We start from the raw sequence: 27,965 nt of genomic DNA, 5'->3' as shown, positions 1-27,965 counted from the left end.
TGCAATATTGATGCGGTGTATACGAGGGGGTACCCAAAAGAAACCGGACTTATTTTTGTTTGAACTTATTTGTTCACATTTTAAGCACAGACCTTCAATCTCCTTCAAAGTATTCCCCACTTGCAATGATACGCTAGTCGAATCTTTCATTCCATTTTTCAAAACATTGTTTAAATTCATCTTTTGTGATGCTTGACAGTGCCTCCGTCGTTTTTTTCTTCACCTCAGCAACATCAGCGAAACGCTTTCCATTCACCTATTTTTTCATTCTAGGAAACAAAGAAAGTAGCACGGGGCAAGGTCGGGAGAGTATGAGGGTTGAGGAATAGGGGTCATGCATGTTTGGTCCAAAATTGTCGTAGAGACAGGGCTGTGTGAGCAGGGGCGTTGCCATGATGCAAAAACCAGTCACCCGACCGCCACAAATCTGGCCGCTTCCACCGCACACTGTTGCCCAATCTTTTCAAAACATCCAAGTAGAAAGCCTGGCTAACTGTCTGACCCTGCGGAACAAATTCTCAATGGACGACTCCTCCCACGTCGAAAAAACAAATCAGCATTGCTTTGAGGTTTGGTTTCACCTGACGAGCTTTCTTGAGGCGAGGTGAATTTGAAGTTTTCCATTGGCATGATTGTTGCTTTGATTCAGGATTCGATTCAGGAACACTTGAGTTGTCCCCATAGCATCGTCCTTGTACGTCTTTCTTAATATTTCAAGAGTTTCCATTCAACTTTTTCCGAGCAAAAATCAGAATTTCACCGGCGTACGCTGTTCACAAAAATCAGCCATTGCAAAAACGACATTCACACAAAACAGCCGTCACTCTAAAACTATGCCTATACTAGTCTGACCTCCTTCAACGACGGCACTCTGCTTACTGACTCTGGAATGTTCGTTCTATGCGCTCCTAGTGGCAAAACGCGGTAACACAGAAGCTTTGCCGACCAAAAAATTTAGTCCGGTTTCTTTTGGGTACCCCCTCGTATATTGCATGTATAGAACTGCTGCCCTGTTTTCTCAAGCTTCATGAAGCAAGTAATTGTAAACCTATGTTGCAGAAACCCTTTGATGTATCAGTTTTCTGTCCCCCATGCATAAAGTTTAATTTTCTTGGATAAACAAGCAAGCTTTAGGTGGGCATTCTTCATGTTTACTAACACAGTCATGGTGAAAAAATCAATGAAAACTTCATCATGGGCTGCAGAAGTGGGGAGACCAAGACAGGTGTAATTTCACATGTAGTTGTGAAGTTGTGCAAGTTGGTGTTAACAAGCCTAAAGTTTTGTCAACTTTGCAGCTGTTTTTACCCAGGAATTGTGATTTTCAGACATTTCAAAAACACTCACCATGTGTACAAATGCGTAATTTGTTTCCACACCAGCTATTGGACCTTCACTGATAATTTGGCTTTGTATGGAAGCAGTGAAATTGTTCTCCTCGATTGAGGCTGGAATCTTAGCTACATGTCCTGTTGCTATACTTTTTTTTTCTTTTTCAGCTTCATTGTAGTCAACAAACAACTGTGTGAATTGTCTGTATCTGCTGACAGAGGAACTTAGCTGTTTTTTTTTTTTTCACAAAAATTGTCTTCACTGTCACTGAATTGGTGCAAGTTGATGGTCGTGCAATGTGTGTACTGAAAATTTCACCAGATTGTCTGCAGTGCCAGAGTCTGCTGGTTTACTCATGGTTCTTTCTGTTTACAAAGAGTTAAAACTGCAGTAAATATGTTGGAAAATTCCCCTAGAGGTGGTGCTATCGTACAGGAAGAAAAGCTAGAAAGGATTGGGAGTTAGAAAACTGCTATTCTGTGATATTGATGTTGGTTAGGACCCAATGTCCGAGAACGCAGAGGTTTAATATCCCCCCAAAATTAAGCTTGTACAAAAGCACAAATTTAGATTATAATGTATTGCATACAGTGAGAAATAGCGGATTTAATACATTGTTTACATGAAACAAACTGCTTATTTGATGTCTATCATTTGAGGGACATGTTGGATGCACTGTAAAGTTCAGAATACTGAGCTATGCAAACATAGCTGTAACTGCTCATGTGGGGCACTGATACGGATATGAATTTTATTAACTTTTGAGATGCATCTCTTGCACAAAGCAGTGGCTACTCAGAATGCATTTTTAGTTTTTGCGTTGGCATTACTGTCTGCGGAGTCTGAATTAATGAAAGTTAAGCAAGATGTTGAGGTAGCTATTTATTTCTTTTATCTTGGGAGCAAAACAGACCATTTTGATTGCAAGTGCTGGAAATGCACAATAGCACTTATGTGCTTGAGGACAGCCTTTTGTGGCTCTGCAGTAGAAAGTAAGACACTTTTCTCATGCACTGAAGAGGCAGCCATGGAGACCTGAAAGCCATTGCCTCATGCTTGTAGCTTCTACTGTTAGGCACGTAAAGTTGTTCTTGAATATAATAACATCACTCCAGTTCTACTTTTGCTCTGTTCTGTCTAGAATTTGTCTAGAATTTACTCCAATGCTGTTTGTATATATACTGCATTGTAGCAGTAATAAAATTTACTTGCTAGTCAGCATTGTGTTTGTGTCTATACTTTTTAGTACTGGTTTTGTTGTTTTGCAGTCATCTACTTTTCTGAAAAACCAGCAAAACGTTTATTGATGGCTGCACTAAGAAGGAATCGAAAACTTCTGTTTTGCACTCCAGTGTGGGGACCCTGCAACGAGGAGAGCAGGAAAGAGGAGGGGTTCAAATTTTGATTGCTGTCAAGTGCTAGCATTGGAAGTGGACCTCAGGGCTTTGCCTCCTGCTCATCCCTGCCCAAAATAAGACTTCTGGGGTCATTGTACCACAGATCAGCTAAAAAACAAAAGGCTTTCATTTCTAAATATGTTACAAGCACAACATGTATTATCATGGTTCTCAGCACTGTGTTAATTACCCGCTATTTTGTTAGCCAGCCATGCTTAAGAAAGACCTTGAGTGTACAGTGTCAGTCCTTCCTCCAGACTGTGCAGATAGGGCCCCCTACTTTTTTTTGTTTGTTTTTCTACTTTTACATTCAGAGTAGCTATGAGGGCTCTTCTCTTCAAGCATGTAATCAAAGAAAAGTATTTTTAGTTTTTATTTTCTGTAAACAAAAATCTAGGAGAAACAGTGGGCAGGAAGGCAGCCATTTACATACTGCAAACAAAAAGCTGCATCTGTAGATAGTTTCGAAACAATATGTTGTCATGCTAGAGCTCAAAATAAAAAGAAAATATTGCAAACTAATAGCAAGGTTCTAAGGCAAGAAGGGAGGAGCAGTCTCTGTTTACTTTAATTGGCAGTCACTTTTGCTTTCTGTTTCAGTAATATTGCTATGCACTTGTCATGCGCATAGCACATGACAGGCGGCGATGAATAGAACTCCAGGAACGCTCCCCTCTGCGTACGTTATTGGACTCCTCCACGTGCTAACATAGGGAGAGCGAAGGCAACACCCCGCTGCTGCTGGCACACTTTAGTCACCCCTGAAGAAGGGACCGAGTTGGTCCTGAAACGTTGGGCAAAATTAAAATATTGGTTGGCGTCAGTTTTTTTTCTCTCAACTGTCTCAAAAACCCAACCAGACGGACCTCCGTCGAAGATGTTTTCGTTAAACTCTGACTTGATAAGAGTGCATGCTGACTCAAATTTCCCGCTGTCAGTAAGGCTTAACTGTAAATGAAGAAATGTTTTTTGGCCCATGACTGACTGCCATGTTTAGCCATCTAGTGTAATTCACACTGTCAAGCCGGTTACAAGACTATCAAACTGTAGCCTTCTTCTGGAAGCAAACAAAAATTGACCATTTTCAATTGCCCTGAACGAAGACTACTTCCATTTCTTCCATTCCATTCCATTCCTTGAGTAGGATGGCTGTAAAATTTGCAAAAGTAATTGTCACTTCTGACTGGGGCTGCTTGTCACTCTCATGTAGAAGAGGTGTAGTAATTGAGCATCTTGCTGGTCTATTCGAAACTTGTTATGGAAATGTTTTGCAGAGTAGTCTGAATTCTTCCCTACTTGGGTAGAGCCTAATAATTCTTATTAGCAAGTGCTTCAGAAAAATATCACCAGAAAAAAAAAAAGTGGAAACTGTACATCTAAGACCGCAAGCATTTAGTTAGCTGTTGTCTGCTTAGGAGGATAGCATTGTGTAGGCACTAGAATGTGCTTGCCATTTTCATATTGCTTTCAAGGTGTTTGGAGGAAATCAAGTTTACTTATGACTTATTTCTAGGAAGTAATGGGATGGATTGCCAGAGATTTTTCACTGCTTATTTCTGTATTTCTGTCATTTATCTATGTCATAATAGTGGTACATCAGTCAGCATATCAGTGTTACAGCATGTAAATTACTAAATTGCATGCGTGCTTACTGTGTGTGCTCACTCTGGCCAAGTTGGCTATTATTAGTAACTTTTGTTGTGCTATGTGTAGCCAATATTGTACAGTGTAATATCTCGCATCACCAAGTACTCTGCGTGTGTTCTTTTCTAGGAGTCAAATTCTATTTTGAGGAGGTTGGTAAATACGCTGCTCGAACATGTCGAAGTTCTCGTTACCTGTCTTGATGAAGTAAGAAGAGAGGCGGAAAATCGTACTGACCAAATGCAGAGACGTCTACGTTCAAGTGCAGAGATCACACGGGTAATGTAATAATTTATTGCAGTAGTACTGTTTCATATTTGCTTGCTTATTGATAGTTGCTGTTGACTATATGGAACACATACAAGTGGAGAATGCATTGCAGCCTATAGTGTTCTTTATCACTAGATATGTGTGCAACCGTCTATTGGTAAGTTGATGAATAAAATTTTTATCAGAATATGTAGGGAAAGCTTATTGGTGCTTGTGTTTTCCTATCGGAGAGTAGGAAACCTGTCTCTCTGGCATGTCGTGAGCATAAGTGTTGTGGCCAATTTTTGTTGATGGATCTCTTTAATGGGGTATTCACAGAAGAGAGAATTCCACTCCTCTCCAGCGTGTAGTGTAGACACGTCTGCAGGCCATAACCAAAATCTGTTTACTAACAGTGCAACTCTTCTTTAGAGCACAGTCTACACACTGAGTGAATGGGGAGAAGAAATTCAGCGCCTTGTGGCAAGGAAATGCTACGCAGAAGAGGCTGCTCATGTATGTGTTACATTGCATGTTACATAAACTTTGCTTGGGTAAAACCAGGAAATGTTCAAGCCTTAGATATATTGATGGCTAATTTAAAGGGCCCCTAAAATTCTTGGGTTGGAGGTTGTTGTTTCTTTTTCTGCAGCATTTCTCCCTCCTCGGGGCATTTCTATTGTGGCAAACGGAATGCTCTCCCCCTTACACCCATATGAGGAAATCTGTTTATGGTGGTGGATTTTATTGTGTGATGAAACAATATTTATGAAAGCATAAATATACTCAAACTACAGATTTTCGTTTTTTTTTGTGTTGCTTTTCTTTGTGTAGTATGTTGAACTGCATGTGCACAAAGATTAAAAAATAACTTTTGATATGTTTGTTCTTTAAATTAATGAATTATCAGCAATGTTGTTATTACCTGAGTAGCTTAAAGCCAGAACAGCGTGACCAGTCAGCCTTTTTCACAAGATGTGGTGCCCCGTGGGGAGTACGTGATAATTCGCCTGCTGTGTAGAGAGCTTGTTGGAAATGGGCACTGCTGTGCATGCCCCAGGCACTGCATTTTGCATTGTTGAAAGTAAAATTGCATTGCTGTAGTTGGTGCACTCTGCAAACAGGCTGGTTTTGCAAGGAAAGGACAATAAAGTTTCCTTTGTCTGTAGGAAAGAGCCAAGAGGGAGGATTCATGGCCACTTTAGCTTTACCTTGAATGGCTCTTTTCTGCAATTTGTTAAAAAAAAGCTTAGTGCATGTAACACTTGAATGTACTTGATCTTACAGTATATAATGCGCATAAACATTTCGGTCATGAGTGCTATGTGGACTACCTAATCATGTCCTCATCATACTGACGTTATCAATGAAACAGGAATGACCAGTCCAACATGGCCAGCATGGTTTTTGTTTTCCTTAGCAAGTGCCTAATGGGTGTTATTGTGCTTTCTTTTTTCTTTTTGCTCTAGGTATTTCTTCTATACGCTAGTACAGTGTGTTTATGGTAATTCCTGTAGGTGGATTAGTTTTGCCACATTTTAGCTGTGTCGCAATTACATCAATGACAAAAAGAAAAGCCTCTCTTTGATTTGTTTTTTTTTAGCATATGAAAAAGACACTACAGACAGTTTTATGCAGTATTGTGCATCTTTATCGTGAAGACTTCAAAAATTTTCTCGCCTCAACCGCTGGCTCGTTTGCAGTAAAACTGAGCACAGAGCTTGCGTACTGTGGTAACTTTTGTCTCGTAGTAAGTTTTACAGCGATACTTACTTGATTCAGCTACAAATGATGTAACTCTGTAATCGTCTGCGCTGAGATTGACGAACTAAAAGCCGCCAGCGCCAGATTGCTGCAAAGGGCGCTAGTAGCACCATCAAAGGACCTGCGCAGCTAGTAATGCTGACCTTGGCACCCTTCGCGTCGTGGCACTTTGCTATGCAAACAACAGATGACGCCACAAACGCCCTTTCGCGAAAACGCAGAGTTGACGACTTTCAGTTCATCTGTTTCGGGGCAGATGATTATGAGTTTGCATGATTCGCGGCTGAACCAGGTAAGTACTGCTGACAAACTTACTATGAAACAAAAGTTACCGCAATACCCAAGTTCTGTGCCCAGTTTCAGCATAAACGAGCCAGAGGTTAAGGTGAGAAAATTTTTATGTCTTCACGATAAATATGCACAATACTGTACATTGTCCATCTCCTTCCTGTAACTATTGTTCAGAGGTACCAGACCAGCTTTACTACTCCATATGTGCATTCAGATACATATTTCTTCATGAGAAAAGTGCTTTGAATGAGGTAGACTTTCTATGTGCCCAGGGCAAGTGGCGGTGCACTTTGTGACATAATTATACCAACACTGATTGTGATGTTGCTGCTTCCGCTGGAGCATGCCAAAGCCATGTGCTTGGCTTTGTATGGTCATGGTGTCGAACTGGCAGCATCATTGTTTGGTCAGCCAACCATTGCCAGCATGACCAGTCCAACATGGCCAAAATCTAATATGAGACATAAGTATGTTCACATGCTGGCCAATACAGTCGCCATGGGGTCCTTCTTTTCCTGCATTTTGTGAATCAATTAATGGTGCGAAGCATGGCGGTGAGGTGTTGATAATCTTGTGCAGCATTGTGCTAAACATGCAGGCAAAAATAAGACCGCTGAGTTTGTATGGTCGACTGGATTTTGTCCGGGTAATATATGTTAATTCTCAATAATTTGTTGAAAGAGGAGGACAGTGCTTAAAAAGGTGTTGTATGTTCCGTGCATGTGCAGGACATGAGGCACATGGTGGATACGCTGCAGAAGGAGAACCAGCAGCTTAGACTGCACAGCGCCAACCTGTATCATGACATTCAGTCATTGCTAACCATCATGAATGAGGCTCGTGCTACGGGCAATTGGGTGGTGAGAACCTCTCTGCTTGGCTTGCTTCTGTTATGATGAAATGGTCACGTGCATATTTTTCTTCAACTGAATGCAATTTTCAAAGGCTGTGTTATGGTCAACAGAACAGTTTTAAACTTGGGAAAGGCTGAATGACTGCAACACTGCCTGCAGACACTCAAAGTCTCTTGGAAAAGGTTATTGGGATTGACTGCACTCATTAAAATGTTGTATGGATGTGGATTTGAAATAGCAGTCAGGACATATCAGTGCAGACCAGAAGGTAAGGAGGCGAATGAAATGGGAATAGTACAAGTTCAATGTTAAACGTTGGACTTGCACTGTCTGTACTTTGAGTTGTCGATCAGTGTGGTGTCTCCGTGCCATCTACTGGTCATCCTGGTTAGCTTAGTTGGTTGTGTGACTGCCCTGTATAATTGGTGGTCGTCAGTTCCAAGCCCCTATCTAGGATAAGTTTTTATCCAACTTAGAAGTTTCTGAGAGAGCTGTATAGCTTTTCTTTGCTGCCATTTGGCTGCAGTTAGCCGGATGCTAATGAAAAATTACTCCTCTAGCTGATAACTCTGAATTGCTTGTTGCACCGTCAGCTTTTATTCTTGTTATGAACATTACAGTTCAGGCTCTCACAAAGTTTCTACGCATTTTGCTCAGAACTGCTCGGAGTAGTCATCAGTGATTGGTGCTGTAATCAAATTTTTCTTTTCTTTTTTTAGGGGGTTGCTTTTTGACTTATGTATGGCTCCTGGGAAGAAGGTTGTGTGAGAGGAAGCTGCTTGTTTTGTATGCAGTTGGCCACATTTTGAGAAGAGGCTGGTGGTTTTTTCAGCCCAGTGAGCCGCCACGGAATACACTGCTGTTGGCATTTTGACAATACCTGACTGTCTTGATCTGCATGCACAGCTTTGATCAAAAATATTCAGGTCACATGGTTGTTTTGAGCTGTACAGTGGAGCCTTTAATCCGCCTCGATAAAGACCAAAGGCTCTTTACAAACGAGAGCGAGAGTTTTCCTCACTTTACAGGGATTCAGAGCTCAAGGTGTGTCGTAAGCTCGTCACTGCAGAGCTGAAAGGAAACCATGTTGCCTGAAGATTTTTGACCAACGCTGTTCCTGCTACAGCTTCTTGAAATGAGAGTTGATAGTAGGTTTAACTTCATTTTGGTGAAACTTATTTCTAGGTGAAAATATTTGTAATGGTGCATAAATCACGGCATCAGCATTGCACAATATTTACCTTGTTAGCTGTTTACTGGTATATACTACAGAGAAGTATCCCGCGATGGAAATAGTTCTTCTAACTTCAGACCATATATTTCTTTGTGGTCCAGAGACGTAGATGAAGTAAGACAACTTTCTTTACACTCTGGGCATGAGTGACTTGGTCTCATAAAAACTGAGAAAATGGTTGTTGTCTTGCAACGGCTTCCTCGCCAAGGACGTCCGCAGAATTTTTTCCATGGGGGGGGCACCCGATGTCCGGGGATGGGGGCGGCGGTAGGGGTAGGTTAGCACCAAAAAGGAACTAGTGCATAAGTAATATCCGTAATTCCAGGGGGGGGGGAGGCAACCCCCCCCCTCTTCTTGCGCCCCCTTCCGGACGCCCATGTTCCTCACTATCATCTGAAACTTTTCTCTTGCACTATAGACTTTTTTTTTTCTTTCCAGATGGACTGTGTCACATTTTGTGAGATCTCTCCGGAAGAAGTCTACGGCCCAGTATGCAATTTATCTGCACAGTAAGTCACATTTTGTCAAAAAATGTTCTGTGGTGGATCAACTTTCCAGCATTTTGCATGTGCTCTGTTCATGGTAATAGTGTCATGACAATTTCAAAACGCATGCGATTGCAGAGGCTACCTGGCTTGTCTGACATTCTTGAATGCTTTCCAGAGGGAAAAAAAAAAAAAAATCTTGCAATAGCTGCAGGATGTTGAGGTGTGATTCGTTCGTTCATTCATCTGTCCATCCATTCGTTCGTTTGTTAATTGCAGCAATTAAAGTGAGGAGGAGGTGAATCAGACAGTTGGTATAATGTGTGATATGATGATGATGTGTGGAGACTAGTATGTCTGCACTGTTGCAATTGCAAACAAGCATTGCCCCGGAAACCTGGAGGCAGGGGTGGATTTATGGGCTACTTTTTGAGGGAGCGGTGGGGGTGGGCAGTCCCATTTAAACCATGTATATTTCTTGTACTTCTTTCGCCCCCCAAAAAATGAGGTTTAGCATGGTTTTCCTATATCATATTTCTTGCTCCCATAAATCTGCCCCTGTCGAGAGATTATGTTCAGTTGATGCACTTGTTAAGCCATGCCACACTGCCGCATGTGCATAAGTACATTTAAATAATGCTTTAAACTAGTTAATGCTATTATTCTGGGAATTGCCGTCATTTGTTCAGATTTAATGCTTCTAAACGTCATGGCGGGGATGGTGAGGAATGTATACATGTGATGATTATGCAGTTTTTTAGTTTTTAGAAGTGTATGTTTGTGATGCAATAAGAAATGCATGAACACATTACATCAAAAAAAGTGCAAATTGTTTTCGTTTTGATGTAATGCATGAAAAATATGAGACGACAGCATGCCATGTAGCAGTGTTTTTGTTTTTTATGTGAGTGATGTTTGGCTTGTGGTTTATGAGGGTTTAATGTCCCAAAGCGACTCAGGCTATGAGGGATGCCGGAGTGAAGGGCTCCAGAAATTTCGACCACCTGGTGTTCTTTAACATGCGCTGACATCGCACAGTACATGGGCCTCTAGAATTTCGCCTCCATCGAAATTCGACTGCCACGGCCAGGATCGAACCAGTGTCTTTCGGGTCAGCAACCGAGCGCCATAACCACTGAGCCACTACGGTGGCTCTTGTCAGCGAGGATGCTGAAGGTTCTTTTACTCTGTGTTGACTGAAGCAGTGCACGTTAGCTGTGACTATGTCTCTTGCACATACGCCAGTTGCAAAGCATATATTTTTACCAAGTGCAGTGTACTGTTTTTACTGTTCATTTATTTGTCACTCCTTGAGGTTTTTAACAACAATTTTGAGGCGCTTTTGTGTCTTTCTTTTTAAGGTTTGGTATATATATTGTTATTATTGGGCAAGTTCATGTGTGTTGGAGTTTAGTGCATGTGTATATTGAAAAAATTTCTAGATTTATTCCTAGATAACTGGCATTTCTTTTTTTTATACATTAGTAAAAGCACGTTAACTCGAAATATAATTTTTCATAAATACAAAAGGTCTGACTCCCTAACATAGCTCATGAAAAACAATAACATCTTCATACGTGAAGAAAACGAAACCGTATTTCTTTCTTTCGTAAAATTTTGGCCGGTAAACTTAGCATTTCTCCCCCTTCATTCTTCAAGCACTGCACTGCTCGAAGGACCCATCATAGTGGTTAGCACTCTTTCGAGCCTCTTTTTGCCAAAACAAAATGCCTTTAACCACACTGTCAGAGGAACCAGCGCAAAAAAGGACAACAGACAAGGAAGAAGGACGACACTGATGGAGCCTCTGTCCGTGTCATCCTTCTTCCTTGTCCATTGTCCTTTTTTTGCGCTGGTTCCTCTGAAAGCATGGCTTACCAACTAGCCCAACAACAAGTTTTGCTTTAACCATAGTTTTTTTCCTCAAACAGTAGCAGATCAGAATGCGCGTCCTGAATCAATTTTTCATTTTGTAGCTTTACTAGAAAGGAAGTGACTTTCCTGTACTGATTTTTTAGTGTCTATTGATATTCATCTTTGCTACGACATGTTTCATTTCATTTTGTTGTCACATGCAATGTATGTTTTTTTTTTTTTTTCATGTGATGTTCTGATTTGTGTTTTTGATGCCCCTTCTGCTTGAGCCAATTCTGGCCTGCAGTGTTATGAAATAAATAAATAAAAATCCGGAAAATTCGAACCGCTGGCTCAGACCTTGTCAACGTCTGTGGCATAGGACGCTCGCTAATTGGGATGCTACGAACACCAGTTAATTGAAACGGGCCCTCGGAGGGAGGCTATGTCCAGGTATGACCAGCGTGGCAAGAGATTGGTGAAATCACCCTACTCAAAACTTGAATTCCATGCTGCAGAGTTGCTCGCGCACCTCTGACATGAGCGCGACGGCAGGCGTGACAAAAACAGGTGGCCCCATCTCCGGGAGCAGTCCAATCCTATAGTTTCGGTTTGCTTTTCTGAGCTTCGCGTCAGCCCGCAGTGATGACAGCTCGACCAGTCAGCATAACCAGTCAGCCTAACCCAGAAGATGAGTACTGTTTTGGACGCTGATTGGTGGTCTCTTCCCCGCCCCCATTTTTTCTTCTAGCCGCTTCGGCGCTGTTTCCGTTGCTTGTGTCCGCGTGGTTGCGTTCTTCCAGTGCACCAAAACTGCGCACTGGTCACATGCCATTCGCTGTTCATGCGGTAGAGCCTCCTTACATGTGACAGTGCCGCTTATGATGGGTGTGACTCAGTAGCTATGGAGCTCCACCACGTACCATGAAAGATGCGCGAGGCCCCGTACACGATTTTGGAGAAGTTCTGCTGTGACGCTCCCAACAGTATGCACGCAGTAGAGCATTGTTGAAAGCATGAAAAACAGTCATAGCTGCACTGTTTTCGTCTTAAAATCAGCCAACCATTGTCTAGTCATTCACCAAATAAATTTACCGTGATGTAAGCAGTTCTTGTTTTTTTTAGAGTCATTCAATAATTCAAACTTTCGGATAATTCAAACTTTTTTTTGGAGTCATTCAATAATTCGAACTTTCGGATAATTCAAACATATTTCCCGGTTCCTTGCGTCCAAGAGTGTACATTGTTAGGCAAGTCGTGTACATTGTCCAACCTGTCCTTGTGTCCTTCACGTACATGGTTGTATTGTGCAGTCCCTTGCTTAGCCTTGGAATTTTGAATTACCGAGCTTTTTTTGTACATTTTTTGGGGGATGCCAAGGGAGGTAGTACATGTAATACTTTCAGCTTGCTGAGCCTGCTCAGTCGACCTATCACAGTCATGGGTAAACAAGTATTCCTCTGAACTTAAGCACATTGGTCAAGTTCAGAGTTCATGTTTACCCATGACTGCGGCCAATTCAATCCTGGCCGCGGTGGCTGTATTTCAATAGGGGCGAAACGTGGAAGACGCCCTTGTGCCATCTGATGTCAGCTCACGTTAGAGAACCCCAGATGGTCCAAATTAATCCCGAGTCCTCCACTGTGGCGCATCTCATAGCCCATATGTCGCTCCAGGATGTTAAACCTCACAGTTTATAATTTGCAGCTTAAACTGACATACTGGGCCTGCAATGGGGCAAACTTAGAGGAGGGAAAAAGCATTGAAAATTTTCTCTTTTTTCTGCAATGGAAGTCCAAAAAATGCAGTAAGACCATCTTCCAACTTCCCCTTTTAAGTCTGCCCTGAGTCTGCGCTACATCATATGCCAGGGAAGCCTGGTGTTCCTTTGAGCTTGGTTGAACTTTCCTATTGTGGACAGTTGATAGGCCTAGTGAGCCTGACATTACTGTGAGCTTAACTCAGCATGCTTAAGGCCCTTAACTTTCTGCAGTGTAAAATTCTGAATTTGCAAATGCAGAGTAAAGAATCCGCAAAATTCTGCAAGAAAAATTAGATGCATGAATCTGGAATGGAATTCCTAATGATTTAAAAATGAAAACTAATTTTGTACCCTCATTTAAGACATTCCTCCTTGGCCAGTAGAAAACCTGTGTGAATTGTTGCTGTTTCGTTTCGTGTTATCTATAGCCTTTTATGAACCGTTGCTGTTTGTCTGCTTACTCTTGTAACATAGTGTGTTGGACACAACACTAGCCTCTGGCTATGGGTCCAAACAATTTTTGAGTATTTGCTATACATTGTTTACATAATAAAGAAAGAAACATGCAAGTTTATTTTTTGAGTGCAAGCCTTGCATGCTGTAGAGGTCCCTCTTCTAAAATTGAAGGTGGCTGTTGTAACTCTGCATTGAGTAATGTTTTCGTGTTATCTTCACTTAAAGATTGGTGCTTGTTTCATACTAAATCTGCATCATGACTGAATGATCCTTCTGCATCGACAGAATTTATTGTGATAGACAAATATTTGAAATCGATGGTAGAGTGTTGGGGTCACTTCCTTTCCAGTGAAGAATAACAGGACATTGAAATATTCACCTTGTTTGTCTTGCTTATAAACTGCACGAAGTCTCTGTCACTGTTTTTCAGTTACTCTTGCTGCACAACAGCTAGGACAGGCAATCCTTGACTAAGTTCAGGCAGCTTTTTTCTGGTAGAAACCTGGCCTACAGCGTATCCTGCTTTGACTGTGGTTGGTCTGAATGATTTAGGGTTTTTTTTTTTTACAATCATAAGAATATTCTTTTAAAATTTTCCCAAGGTCTCGAACTCCCCCTCGTGTTGTATTTGTGCAAGTAAGGTAAATTAGTCATTTTCTCATCATTCTGTCGTTCCTTCTGACGTCCATGACACCAACTGTGTCAAAAAATGGAAATTTGGCTGCCAGCCCAAAATTCTGCAAAAAATTGCTAAATTTTTTATTTTTCGTGGAATCGTGGGAAACTAGGGGCATTAAGCATGCTGATCCTCCTCTGCCATTTTCAGAGACAATGTTTTTCTTCCTGCTCTGTATAGGGCAAACTGGAAGGTGCCTGAATACCTGCCTGCGTGAGCACAGCACTTCTTTAAAAGGTGCTCTGTCCTTGAACTTAGCCTTACATTACAGGGAATATCGTCATACTCCCCCAAGCACCCCTTGCATTCCTATTCTCATCGAAGCTAAAGTCCTGTACATACATGATGACAAATTAACAGGAGAAATAAATCACTGGAAGGAGTGGAGACACCAGATTTTTCAGAGTGTGATTTTGCACTGGAATGATGCACATGACATTAGTATACATGGGTCACCGCATGGAATTCATCAGCGCTGAATAAATAATTTGTAATTGAATTTTCTCTCCTGTGTAGTTTCAGTTTCAGTTGCCTGTCGGTGGTTGCAACGTCATAGCTGAGTGTAAGATTACGGGACGCATGCAAAAACAGCAATATAATCTCCACTTTTTTGTTTTAATTCTTTCAGACTCTTAAGCTAAACTGCTTCAGAAGCCAGAAGGGCAGCAAGTGAACAAAGAGTTATTATATAGATAGTTTTCACATTACGTCATGGGCGCCATTTTTAGGTGTACAGGCTAGCCTCCACAGTGACGTGGGAACCGGTTGGCAAAGGAAATGGCCAGACTTTCATTGCGCTTCCTGGACCCAGAGATGGCGGCTGCTATGGCGTTCGTGCAAACTATGTATTGCAGTTTTTGTATGCCCGCATGAGCTGGTGCTCACTTGTGATGTTGCAGCCATCTTTTAACTGCTGAAACCGAAGCTGAAACCAAAACTGCATAAAAGAACAAATCAAACAATAAGCTAGGTACAGAGTATAGGCAAATTTCACGTGGTGATTCATGTTTACTAATGCCTTGCGCACCATTTGAAAGCTAAAGTACTCTACGAAAATTTTGGTGTCTCTACCCCTTGAAGCGTTTCACATTCACAAAAGCCGAGACACGTGCGTCGGCACCCCTTTTGTTGTCGTGCATGACTGAGATGATGTATCTTGATGCACTTGATTAAAGTATCAGTGCATGATACCTTTTAGCACATGTACTCTCGGTTTGAAGAGGTGTATTTTTTATTTTTTCCAATAAACCTTAAGTTGATAGTCAAGGCTGGTCCCGTCTACGTGCTATTGCTCCATCCTTTGTTCCTGTGCCATTTTTGCTAAAGAATCATGTGTCAACTAGCTGAACTTTCCATTCTTCTGCTGCAGATTATTTGAAGCTTTTTTCATCTTTCATATTTTTCTCTCGCCCTCTCTTTAAAGGCAGGTTGACAGGGTAGTACCAGATGCTGTCATTGATGACGATTCTGACGTTCATCTGGAAAACCCAGGACTAGAAGTACCAAAGGTGAGTGGCTCCTTGAATAAATAATACTAGGTTAGTGAACTCTTATGATTTTACTAATGCTTTGAGATCACGAGCATGATGTCCTCTTTACGGGTACTCACCGTGAAAGTATTCAAACTTTCACAATGTTCATAAAAAAAAACGTAGTTTAAAAACTTATTTTGTGAAAAAGCGCTATGTATTTGCAAAATGATGAGAGTTGAGTGTGCTTACTTTTCGAAACATTTTCTTCCAGTCATTCTCTACCCCTTATGTACTTTCTCATTTGTGACAGGTGTACATAAGCATTGTCTACATGGCTCATAGCAGTTAAGACCAACTTGTTGGGCATAGCTCTTTTCTTGTGGCAGCAAACAGGAGTATTTGTGCTTATGTCTTCACACACTGAAGTTAAGAAAGCTTTATTCTCTTCATTTTTGTGCGTGTTTTTGTCTGTATGAATGTCCATTTCTACAAATGAAATACCTGTATGGCTTACGGTTAAGCCCAACAGCCCGCTGCAGGATGGGGTGGCTAAGGCATCGGTGGAGTGGGGTCGCTGAGGAGAACAAGGTTGTAGGATGGAATCCCAGCTGGAGCGACCACATTTTAATGGGTTGTCTCATAGCCTGTGTACAAACCAACCACCTTACCTTGATAACCATGCCACCAGTGTATCACTGTACCGCCTGTTAAGCCTAATATATCGTTCTTGGGTGTTCAATTTTGCCTCATATTGAGCAGAATATTATACAGCTGCATCGTGAAAGCATTCAGAAACTTAAAATGTATCAAAGCAAAGTGCCACGCTTTTTTCATGTATTGAATTTTAGCGTCATCTAAGCGTCATCTAACTGATCCGGAGCCACCGTGGTGGCTCAGTGGTTATGGTACTCGGCTGCTGACCCGAAAGACATGGGTTCGATACCAGCCACGGCAGTCACATTTCAATAAAGGCGAAATGCTAGAGGCCTGTGTACTGTGTGATATCAGTGCACATTAAAGAACCCCAGTGTGTCAAAAATTTCCGGAGCCCTTCACTACGGTGTCCCTCATAGCCTGAATCACTTTAGGACGTTAAACTCCTTAAATCAGTCAATCAAATCAATCATATGGATAGGGTCCTTAGTTTTCAGGTTAAACCTGATAACTGCGCTTTCAAGGAAATGTGATTAGCCAGTGTATGAAGCTAAAGGCATTGCATGGAAACTAGCAAATGTCTTGTTCTTTATTTACTGTGGTGGTTTCAGTTGATTTCTTTTGATTTCAAACCTTTTTAACCTCTATATTCATGGTGTGGCTTAACCTGAAGATAGTTTTAAGACATTGTTTTTAGAAGTGAGAGGTCAGAACACAGGTACTAGCCAGACATCATATTGATGTCATTCTGTCAACCACTGCCAACGCTAACATTGTCCTCCTGGACTGCTGTGTACCTGAAATGTCTGCTGTGATGTTGAATATTTTACAGTGTACAGAAGTAGTCTGGCAGGTCTGGAACCAATGCAGAGTTGCTTGGTACAGCTTGGCATTCCTAGATCCTTTATGGAAATAATAAAGCATATTACTTCCCGTACATAGACGAGTGCTTGTAGTCGGTTGGTTTTGTTGGAAAAAATAATCCACTAAAAACCCTAATTATGGAATTTTTCCTTGAATACCCTGATTTGTACATGAGTTTTAAAAAAAATGGCTCCCGGTAATTTACCTTTGTGGTAATGTGAGTTTCAGCGATAGCTGGGGTAGTGGGAAAACGTGCAGTCACTTGGAGTGTTTGATGATTCTGATTGAGGGTATAGGTGAGGGGCAGGTGCATAGGGGTAAGTTCCGCATCACGCTTGACCATGCATCTGCATGCGACCATGTGTCTCACATTGTCATGCATTCTCGCTCATCCATCCACATAAAGCGGGACAGGTGCATTGAGGAAAATAGGTGAGGCAAAGAACTATTTAGCGAGGTGTGCTACACCTGTTGTCTCTTCCAAAGGCATCGCTAGTGGCAAGTGTGTGCCAACCAGTCAGAATGGTGCACCACACCTGTTGTCTGTCTCTCCTCTCCTCGTCACACTCCTCTGTGTTACAATGCCAACAACTGCAATGCCGCACCACTGGGAAATGCGGCCTTATCAGCGACTGCTGTAATAAGACCTGGAATAAAATTGTCCTGCATATGCAGTGTCATAAATGAGGAAAACGACATATCATTGGAATAAACAAGGGACCAACAGGGATATCAGGGATCAGACAATGGTTAATGGCATCCTAGTCGAAATCAGGAGGAAGAAATGGGCTTGGGCAGGGCACGTAATGTGAAGGCAAGATAACCGAAGGTCTTAGTTAAGGGTAGCAGACTGGATTCCAAGAAAGGGGAAGCGTAGCAAGAGATGGCAGAAAAATAGGTTGGCGGATAAGATTAAGAAGATTATGGGGATAGTGTGGCCGCAGCTGGCACAGGGCAGGGTCAATTGCAGAGATATGGGAGGGGTCTCTGCCCTACAGTGGTTGTAGTCAGGCTGCTGCTGCTGATTATTATTATTATTATTATTATTATTATTATTATTATTATTATTATTATTATTATTATTATTATTATTTATGGGGAAGGAGGAGGGGAGATGATCTCCCTTAATTAAGGAATTTTTTGGGGGAAACCAACATTGACTCCCATTCTTTTGTCAAGAAAGGTTGAGAAATGTGCAAAACCTTTTAATATTTTACACAGCGTGCATGTCATGTGTAGTTTCAGATATTGAATTATCTACTTCAGACAAAGAACAAATACTTTTGCCTCTGAAATAAGCAGGTCTTTCAGTTTATCTTGCGTTGCTTATACCGTTATTCTATTTCCAGGCTGACTTCGCTGAAATTTGTCGTGAATCAAATGTGTCACATCAAGGGCCTGTAATCACTAACGAAGACTCACTGTCATGTGGACAAAGTAGTAATGGTTCAGACTCTCCGCCACACATTTCTACTCCATTTTCTCACAGGAATGGCAAGCAGGTGAGGCACTGTAATTCTTATATGTTTTCGTGGAAAGAGATGCAGTTGAACGTGATAATTAACTAGGAAAAGTTAGAATAATGTTAATTACCTTCAACAGAGTGCCGCATTCCAAACTAGTTTTTAAATTGCAGCTGATTGGACTTCCCTTGCCTCTTTGTTGAGTGGATTAAAGCTTATCTGAAATAGAACTCAATTTGTCGAGGTGAACATTGCCTGTTCTAAAGCACTTGCTGTTACTTCCAGTGTCCCTCAGGGAAGGCTGTTAGGTCTTATAACTTTTTTTTTAAATATACATAAATGATCTAATAGATGTAATTTCCCCTTCAGTATCAATAAATTGTTCACAAATGAGCGTGTGGTTTTTAGAATAATTTCGTCAGTTGCAGGTCATCAGATGCTCCAAGAATCCTTGCTAAAAATTTGTCACTAGTGTGAAAAATGGAATATGGACCTAAATATTGATAAGACTGTGCTTTTGCGGATTGCTCGGAAGAAAAATGTTAGCTCTTACCCGTATCACCTTCAGAACAATAATATTCATGAGGTTTCTCATTATAAGTACCTAGGAGTCACTTTTACAAACCAACTAACTTTGAGTGCTCATATTTTGGAACTTTGCTCTGCTGCTTTCATGAAGCTTTGCTTTTTAATACTTGAATTAAAGCATACTCGTAGCAATATAAAGCTGTTTGCACAAAATAATTTCATGAGGTCAAAACTTGAGTATGCTTCTGCTAAATGGAATCCGCATGCTAAAAAAGATGTTTATCAACTAGAGCTCATTCAAAGCAGTCTGCTTTATTTTCATTAAATACAGAATGCCTGACTCTCTAACAGAACTTATGGAAGATAATAAAATTCCACTACGTTGTGTGCACAGAAAAATCGGCCGTATTTTCCTTGTTCATAAAATATTGACAGGTAAACTCAGAGTTATCTCTCCTTCATTCCTCGGGCAATCCAGTAGTCTACACCAGATTTTTTGGACTCTCTGGGGACAGCGAAAACGTCCGAAAAATCAAATTTCACCGAAAAAAATCACTAACTTGTTGTCAGTAAGCCGCAGGAAGGGGTCTCTTGTTTTGTGCACATTGTGAAGCTCCTCATGACTAAATTTTGCCGCGCGTCATGTGCACAAATGACAGGCAGCGACCACTTTCAAGAGCTTGGCCTGGCTGTGCTGCCCTCGGCATGTCGACGACGAACACATGGGTGGGACAGAGTCTAGATGCAAAAGCGAACACGCCGCTGCGGGAACTGTGTGGCGCCTGGAGTGCAGAGGGCCCGGAGCGAGATTGTGAAGATGGCGAAATGATAAGAACCAACAAACAGCCGAAACAAGCGCTCTGTCGACGTTAGCGTTTGTAATTAGGCCTAGCGACTAGAGTCAAAATCAGCATCTTATCCGGCTATATGTATTCTGTTGTGGCTTGAGGGGCATCTTATCTGGCATCAAAACACCAGTTGTTTACAGTTTTACGATAGAAAAGTCAAGGTTATGGTGCGTTTTTCCGCGGGTACGCTGACCTCGCTTTGAGATGCACCACTATTTTGTTAAGTACTCACAGCCTCCGTGAAGCCGCACATCTCCCACGTGCTCCGCTACTATCCCTTTCCATATTTGAGACAAAAAACTAGGCATAGATGAGTTCCGCAAACCATGGCTACTGTTAAAGTTTGTGCGGCGGACAGCATTTAACAACAGTACTAATTCGAAACCACACGGGCATAATCTGCTGACTCGCATAGAATTTCAGCCTTGAAATCTAAGAAGCTCTCTTTAAGCTTGAATTTCATTTTGTGTGACAAGTTTTTGATCTCTCCTGCAGTTTGAATTTGTGAAGTTCCGCTGTACACATTATATGGTGGCTTGGGTATTGGCGGCGAGTGCGAAAAATCGAGCAGTCAGTTGCAGCGTGTCTGAAATTTCAGGCGCTCTTATACATTGGCTCTATGGGCTATGTCACGGTGCCGTGAAAAAGTCCGAATAATCTAGCATGTCCGGAAAATCAGGAGTCCGAATTTTTGGTCGTCGACACTTGAATGAGCCGCCGCACCAAGAAACACTCTTTACATACACTTTTTGCTAAAACAAACACATACAAACAAAATTTCTTCTCAGAAACCATTTCTGTCTGCAGTGCACTTCCTGGGTCTGTTTTTTATTCTACTAATGTCGATGAAGAACTTCATGATTATTTTCTAAATTAAACATGCCAGAAGGTTTGCACTCAAAACTTGCGTGCATTTTTACTTTTTGTTATGCTATCTGTGTTGCTTTTGTTGTGTGACATACAGTCTATTTATCATTATTATTACGTGTTATGTTTTTGTTTCAAGTCCCTCCTGTCTGGGCATAGATCTGGCCTGCAGTATATTGAAATAAATAGATTTCACGCAAACGGATGGTTGTGACCATATGAGCATTTAAAATGTGTGCTTTGTTTGGCCACCCAATGAACGAGCAAGCCTGTCCACCTTGCTCAGTTTCAAAGGGACCATCATAGCATGTTCGAATTTGAATAAATAATGTGGAGGGCATACAGTGTTATACAGTGTTTAATAAATTCAGACCTATGAATAGATGAGCTGTCAGCGAGCTTGTACACTAGTGGTAGTTTAGGAGAGAGACTGGCAGTGGTGATTTGACTTTAATGGTGCAAGGGCAGCTTTGTGAAAGAATGCCATGGCTAACAAGTTTTGTGTGCTTGAGATGCGGCCATGCACCCGTTTTTCAAAACATTTAACTTTAAAGAAGCTGAGCACCAGGCCAGGGGAAAGCTTATAGCCATTGGAAAATCGGTGGTTGCCGGTATCAGACCCCACAACTCCTGCATGCGAGGTGGGTGCTCAAACCACTAGGCCACTGCTGCAGTAAGGAAAGTGCTGCACAGGTTTTATCAGGTGAATGAGGGGCAGTGGCAAACAAAAGCATGTCAGTAGGCTTTCAGACTTGGTAATGCTGAGGGGTGGAAAACAGAAGCAAAGTACAGGCAGCTTTTATAACATCATTTGCCCGGAAGTGGGCAGAGTGGGTGAGGGAACAAACGCGGGTTAATGACATCCGAGTCGAAATCAAGAGCAAGAAATGTGCTTGGGCAAGGCATGTAATGCGGAGGCAAGATAACCGCCAGTCCTGGAGTGGATTCCAAGAGAAGGCAAGCGTAGCAGGGTGCGGCAGGAAGTTAGGTGGGCGGATGCGATTAAGAAGTCTGCGGGGGCCACAACTGGCAAAGGACAGGGTTAATTGGAGAGACATGGGAGAGCCCTTTGCCTTGCAGTGGGTGCAGTCAGGCTGATTATGATGACATGTGGTGCTTACCAAGGATAGTGGTTTGCACCTCACCTCTCTTATTCTGAAAATAACTCTACCTAAGCTCCTTTTCAAATAGAATAACTTGATACAATGCTAGGTAGCAGCTTCTAAATGCAGGCTGGTAATACAGGCTGTAGAAGAACTAATGAATGAGAATCTGAAAACAGCATTACAGACACCGACCGATATTTGGGACTTCACAGGACCTGGAAAATGGTCTGAATAATGGAACAGCCCAGAAAATCATTGAACGTCAATGTGGTCGCTTTTCTATGAAAAACTGGCTTTAAAATTCATGAATTTCACCACTCCCCATGTTCCGTTTGCAAGCAATAATACTAGACTGTGTCCGAGTCAAGTTATGCTTTCGTCATGTCAACATCTCAAATCATGATACCAGACAATGCAACACAGCCGCAGGTCATGCCACAAACAAATGCACGCGCCGCGTGAAGCAAGAACACAGTCCATTTCCTGGGGCAGTGATGGTTACGAAGACCAAGAGAGGGAACCCACGGGCAGAAGCGAGTGTGTCCGAATAATTTATTTATTAGAAATACCTGCAGCGCCCGTAGGCATTATTGCAGGGGGGGGGGGGGGGGGGGGGTGAGGATACATAACAGAACAATAGTCCAGAAAAAAAAAGAAAGAAAAAAAAGCAATAATTTATTTATTAGAAATACCATGAATGCACCTTCTCAGCGAACGCTTGTTTATTGCAGTTTCTTGTTTAAATATTTTTCTGCCCAAATAGTAATTCAGGCCTCAAGAAGGAAAATTAGGTAGTTTTCCAGCGCAGAATGCCAGCGGTTCATTTTTTGTAGAGATGTGCAAAATTTCGTACAGTGTCATAATTGATTGAAATAGCAACATTGAAATATACCATGACTTATCAAGTAAACTCCCGGAGGATCATGGAATCAATTTCTATTTCGAACTTGCACATTACGCTTTAAGGAAGGACACTGGTCTTAGACCTATTTTCCTTATTTTTGGTCCGATCCTAATGAAACTGCATCACCTTGCTCACTTTTTTATACCGATTCCAGCAATGAAATTACCTTCCTCATAAATTAGTCGGTTCCCAAGATAATCAATTTTAATTAGTCGTTCATTAGTACCTTGGTGCAAAAAAAACTGCTCAATAAAAAATCATTTTTAATCCATGGCTACATAGTATGTTGAGTAAAGAGTGCAATAATCAAAGCCATTTTTCCATTTTTGCCTTCATTAGCAATTTTACAGTACTTGGAATATTAATATAAAAGGTGTGAATGTAATGTATCTGTAAACTTTGCAGAATTATAAATTTTTGAAGTGCGAGTGAACAGATCTGCTTCGATTATTGCACACACTGTGCCTTCAGCTTCCCTTAGCAAGCAGTATGACATCTCTATCTGTCCTAGATGTTGAGATATCGACATACTAAGGCAGCCGGATGTCCAAAATTTTTCATGCCATTAAATTGTCTGCTACTGCATAAATTCAGCCCACACGATGACCTCAATTTAATATCATGGTCAAAATGCTAATTTCTTGAAGGAAAAAATTGGTACAGTTGGAAAACACTCGCTGTAGATTCCACAAATGTCCTTTTCTGAAAATTGATTTTATGGTCATTTTTTGGTCTCAGAGACCAGTGTTCCACCTTAAATTGTGAAGAAAAAATTTATTACTGGTGGCAAAATATGTGTGCATAAAAAGGGCGGACAATGTGCTACCCTGCTCACTGTTTCCCGAAATATTATTTAGTGCTTTTACTACAAGGCATCAAAAACAACCTATTTGCGACATGGGGGATCCAAAATTCACCTCAGACTAAGAAATCGCTGCTAGGTGCAGCACACTCAGAAAAAGCTGTGAGTTAGCTTTGTACACAACTGTGTACACAGCATCTCCAAGGATTATGCAGCTTGAATGAAAGGTACATCATGTCTGTCAAAATCAAGCAGATAATGGCCAGTAAAAGATGGCTGCAGACATGATGACCTCTTTGATTTGTATGTGTATTTTCACGCGATAGCTTTGTACAGCTGGGACACAAAAATAATTCAAAAGCAACCAGAACACGACTAGCATCTTTTCCTTCCTGCATATATCTGATGATGTAAACGTTGAAACATACTCTGACCTAGGGATACCCATTCCCATAGTGAGGTTATTGTATGGCTACTTTCCAGTGCATGCTTATCTGTGTCCCCAAATTTTGCACAAAAGAAGCTCTGTAAAGCATTCATATCTGCCACTTGACTGCTGATGCACGAAAGTGTGATGCATTTGCTTTCAGTGTGCATTGTGTCACTGCTGTGGCCTGTGTCTGTTGCAGCGCCTTGTAGAACCGGAGGCTTAGATTCATACATGGAAACACTGTGTGCCTGCAGGCATTGCAGGCACAGTCACAAAATTTTGCCTTTAGACCACACCTGCAACAAACCAAAGTGGCTTTCACCTGTTAGTTCCAGCAGTAATGACACAGACATCAGTATTGGTGCTGTGCAGTTCATGATCTGTAGCAAAGCTTTGTGGGCCAGTGCTGCGGCTGTGCATTGTTCAGTAAATAGAAGTTTTTTGCACTTAGTTTTGTCAGTTTATGCATGACGTTCATGTCCAAGCTCAAAAAACGTCAAACGACAGTTTTAACTCACTGTTTTAGAAGCACTTCAACTTCTCTTTAATTCGCTAGGTCAGTTGTGTGGATTAATAGTCTATTGCAAAACGCCTGTCTTACATACTTATTGAATGCTTTTCATGCTGAGCTTGAGCGTGTAGTTTCAGGCACAGTTTTCGCCACATATTTAACATGGAAAAGGGTTTTTTTACTCACCTGGAAGTTCAGTTTCAAGCACTGTGATGTTGTTCGTGTTTAAGCATGTGGAGTAATGCAGGACTGTCTGTGAATAAATTGACAGCTGATATATGGCACGTGCGTACTGCTGCATGCACTGTTGCAGCCTCTGATCAGGTGCATTGAAAACCATCAAGTTGCTTACTAAGTGGGTTTTCAAAGAAGAAGCTTTCTTTGGTTAGAGAACATTTGTGCCAATTAAAAGTGTAGTGGATCCCTGCCTCAGCTATGCTTCTGTGAAACATGAAATCACACATAGAACTTCTGCCTATGTGGATCAGAATGCAATACTTTTGTGATAGGTGTGAAGTGCAAGAAAACCCAAGCACTAAGTTTTATTGCTCACTGAAGAACTAGAAAGGCCTGAAATTACCTGGCGGCCGCCGCGGTGGCTCAGCGGCTATGGTGCTCGGCTGCTGACACGAAAGACGCGAGTTCGATCCCGGCCGCGGCGGCTGGAATTTCTTTGGAGGAGAAATTCTAGAGGCCCGTGTACTGTGCGATGTCAGTGCACGTTAAAGAACCCCAGGTGGTAGAAATTTCCGGAGCCCTCCACTACGGCGTCTCTCATAGCCTTAGTCGCTTTGGGACGTTAAACCCCATAAACCAAACCAAACCAATTACCTGGCGCTTTCCTGTACAACATCATTCAGGCAGGGATGTTGCTTTTGCATGTAGGACTACCTTTTGTTAGTTTGGTGCCATTAACCATTTCCCTGTGGGCTTACTTCTGCCCCTATTTGAACAAGTGAAATATTCCTTTGATAAGTTGGAGTCATTATGAAAGATTTGGGTTAATAACCCTTTTACATTTGTTTTTTCGGCATTTTTCTAGGTGACACATATGGTAAATGCACCAATTGAAGACAGGCCTGAGGACGCCATATGTGTGAGCCGACTTCATGCGAAGTAAGGTGCTTGAAATGGTCTAGTGTATGCAAAGCGAAGAACTGTTCAGAGTTGTAGCAGTCTTCCCTTGTACTATAATATATTGAAATTATTTGTCCTTCCCCCTTATGCTTTAATTCTGTAATATATTAGAGCTCATATAGAAAATAAATAAGATAGCCACAAGATTCACCCAGTGCAGTAGTAAAGGGGGTAAATCTGTATTTCTTGCTGCATTTTCTGAGGTTCAGTTTTTAGTTTTTGAACTCGGCCTTCCTTAAGTTATTCATTAACTAGGCTGTCACTGTATTCATTAACTAGGCTGTCACTGTGGTGTAGCATACATATATGCATATATATAGGGGTGCATGTATGAGGCAAATGCTCCTGCTGGAGTTCTTACTGCAGTCTGGATATATCAAAGCACTGTTTTGTTTTTTCATAGCTAGAAGAGTGCATCTGTAAGGATCATTACTCGTTAAAATTAGTAGGATGTCATTATGGGAAAGCCCATTGCAAGCTACAGTGGCTCAGTGGTTACGGCGCTTGGCTGCTGACCCGAAAGATGTGGGTTCGATCCCAGCCATGGCGGTTGAATTTAGATGGAGGCGAAATTCTATAGACCCATGTACTGTGCGATGTCAGTGCACATTAAAGAACCCCAGGTGGTCGAAATTTCCGGAGCCCTTCACTACGGCATCCCTCATAACCTGAGTCGCTTCGGAACATTAAACCCCCTTAAACCAAACCAAACCAAAACTTGTTCTTACTAATATAGCATGTAGTGGCGCAAGTACAGTCATGGACAAAAGTTTGCGGGATGCGAATTTGGAATTTGGAGCAAAATATTTATTTCTGAGTGGCCAGACAAAGTAGGTTCCATCTGTTGTAACAGATACCAATTGGCTGGCTAGTGATGCAATGCAGAAATTTTTCTGCAAATCCACGTCCCACAAACTTTTGTTCATGACTGTAGAACACAAGGTTCTGCTGCATCGCTTGCCATCTTAGTAACATTTTCTCTCCTCCTTTCGCAGAAGTTTTCACATGTGTGATGCATAGTGCGAAGGTTATCTTTTATATTGTTTCTAAAGCACTTCATTCTGCCTTTTTGCATGTACTTCTCTTCCTTTCCTGTTGTCCCATGGGTGTGCAGAGAAACCCAGGTGAGGTCATTTTTGTATTTGGTTATCAAAGGAAAACTGTGTCAGATGTGTCCTCTAAAGCGCGCTGTCATGACATTGTTGTGTAGTGTTGTTAGCAAAATTTTGGCCGTATAGTTCATAGGATGTGTATAAGATGTACCATGGCCTGGCTACTGGGTTTGGAGAAAATTGACAGCCAGGTGCAGTAAATTATGATTACAGATGTGAAGTGGGGACTTATTGGAGTGATTAATTGAAAGAATTCCTGAAGTGATGGATGGAGTGGTACCACATGAATGAATCTGCCTAGAAGCTTTGGCATGGGTGCTGACTTGCAGGAGAGAGCAAAAACTTTATTTCAGAAGCTGCATGGTCTAGAAGTAGAGGTAAGGGATCAGCACACTGTGTACTGTGCGAATGCTGTCAGTAGGCATGGCAAGTAGGGATGGCGAGCCAGCCGTCCTATTCCAGAAGATGGGCAGAGATGGAAGATGAGCAAGGGTGGTCACGACTGAACTGCAAATGTTCAAATTGTATCCGAGAGTTGAAGAACCTTGTCACAAAGTGAGCAAGTAATGATTTGCATCCCGAGGGCCATTTAGTGTCGCCAGAAGTACTTAGACAGGCACTCTTCTTTTTGGCTGTTTGGTGTGTGGAACCTTGGAATATTTCATGTTGTCCTTTTGCTCAGAAGTGTTAGCATGATACGTTTGAGTTTTTTTGGAATTGAGATTTGGCATGGTAATTTTGATTTGTCTTGGGCTTTGTCATTAGTACTTGAAAAGCTTAACTGGAAGTTTTACCCTCCTGTTGCACTTTAGCTTTCTTATATTTGTCTTGTTTGGGACAGAAGTCTGGAGGGCAAGCAGAAAGCAATTCGTACGCACAGGCACAATGTTTTTCTACGATCACCTTACTTTACAAACTTTACAGTTACACTATTGCAGCCGAAGCCAACTTTCACTTTCAGAAATCTCGTCTTGAGCTGCTGAGAAATTTTAACAGAGCTATCGGGTTTGCTTTCCACTCGGGTGTCCTGGGTACTTTTCTCCCTGATAGTACATGGGAGCACATAAATGCATAAATAGTGTTCTTTGTTTTTGGAGGCACTGCATCAGGCAAAATCAGTTTTGCTGCTCAGACTGGTTACTGTTGAATTTTGAGTGGAGCAGCTAATTCTTCTTGAAAATTTGAAAGCCTTGGAATGCCAGCTTTGCAGCTACGTATATTCTCAGCTGAATCAGATAACAGAAAGCTACGGTATATTTGTTTGAGCAG

General features: G+C 41.7%; 1 protein-coding gene across 1 annotated transcript in view; it reads left to right on the top strand.

The window, feature by feature from the left end:
* LOC149350414 (uncharacterized) overlaps positions 1-27,965 on the top strand; it is a 51,080-nt gene that overhangs the window by 6,740 nt on the left and 16,375 nt on the right. The window contains exons 3-10 of the mRNA XM_089579441.1: positions 4,503-4,652; positions 5,055-5,138; positions 7,406-7,537; positions 9,204-9,274; positions 15,422-15,506; positions 18,338-18,490; positions 25,490-25,563; positions 26,699-26,708. Coding sequence (XP_089435567.1) covers positions 4,503-4,652; positions 5,055-5,138; positions 7,406-7,537; positions 9,204-9,274; positions 15,422-15,506; positions 18,338-18,490; positions 25,490-25,563; positions 26,699-26,708 — 759 coding nt within the window. The remainder of the gene's footprint in view (positions 1-4,502; positions 4,653-5,054; positions 5,139-7,405; positions 7,538-9,203; positions 9,275-15,421; positions 15,507-18,337; positions 18,491-25,489; positions 25,564-26,698; positions 26,709-27,965) is intronic.

Source organism: Amblyomma mixtum, chromosome 3 (assembly GCF_055824585.1).
Source record: "Amblyomma mixtum isolate Tamu chromosome 3, ASM5582458v1, whole genome shotgun sequence".
Taxonomy (NCBI): domain Eukaryota; kingdom Metazoa; phylum Arthropoda; class Arachnida; order Ixodida; family Ixodidae; genus Amblyomma; species Amblyomma mixtum.
Note: the sequence above shows the minus strand (reverse complement) of the source record. Positions and strands in the feature narration are given on the sequence as shown.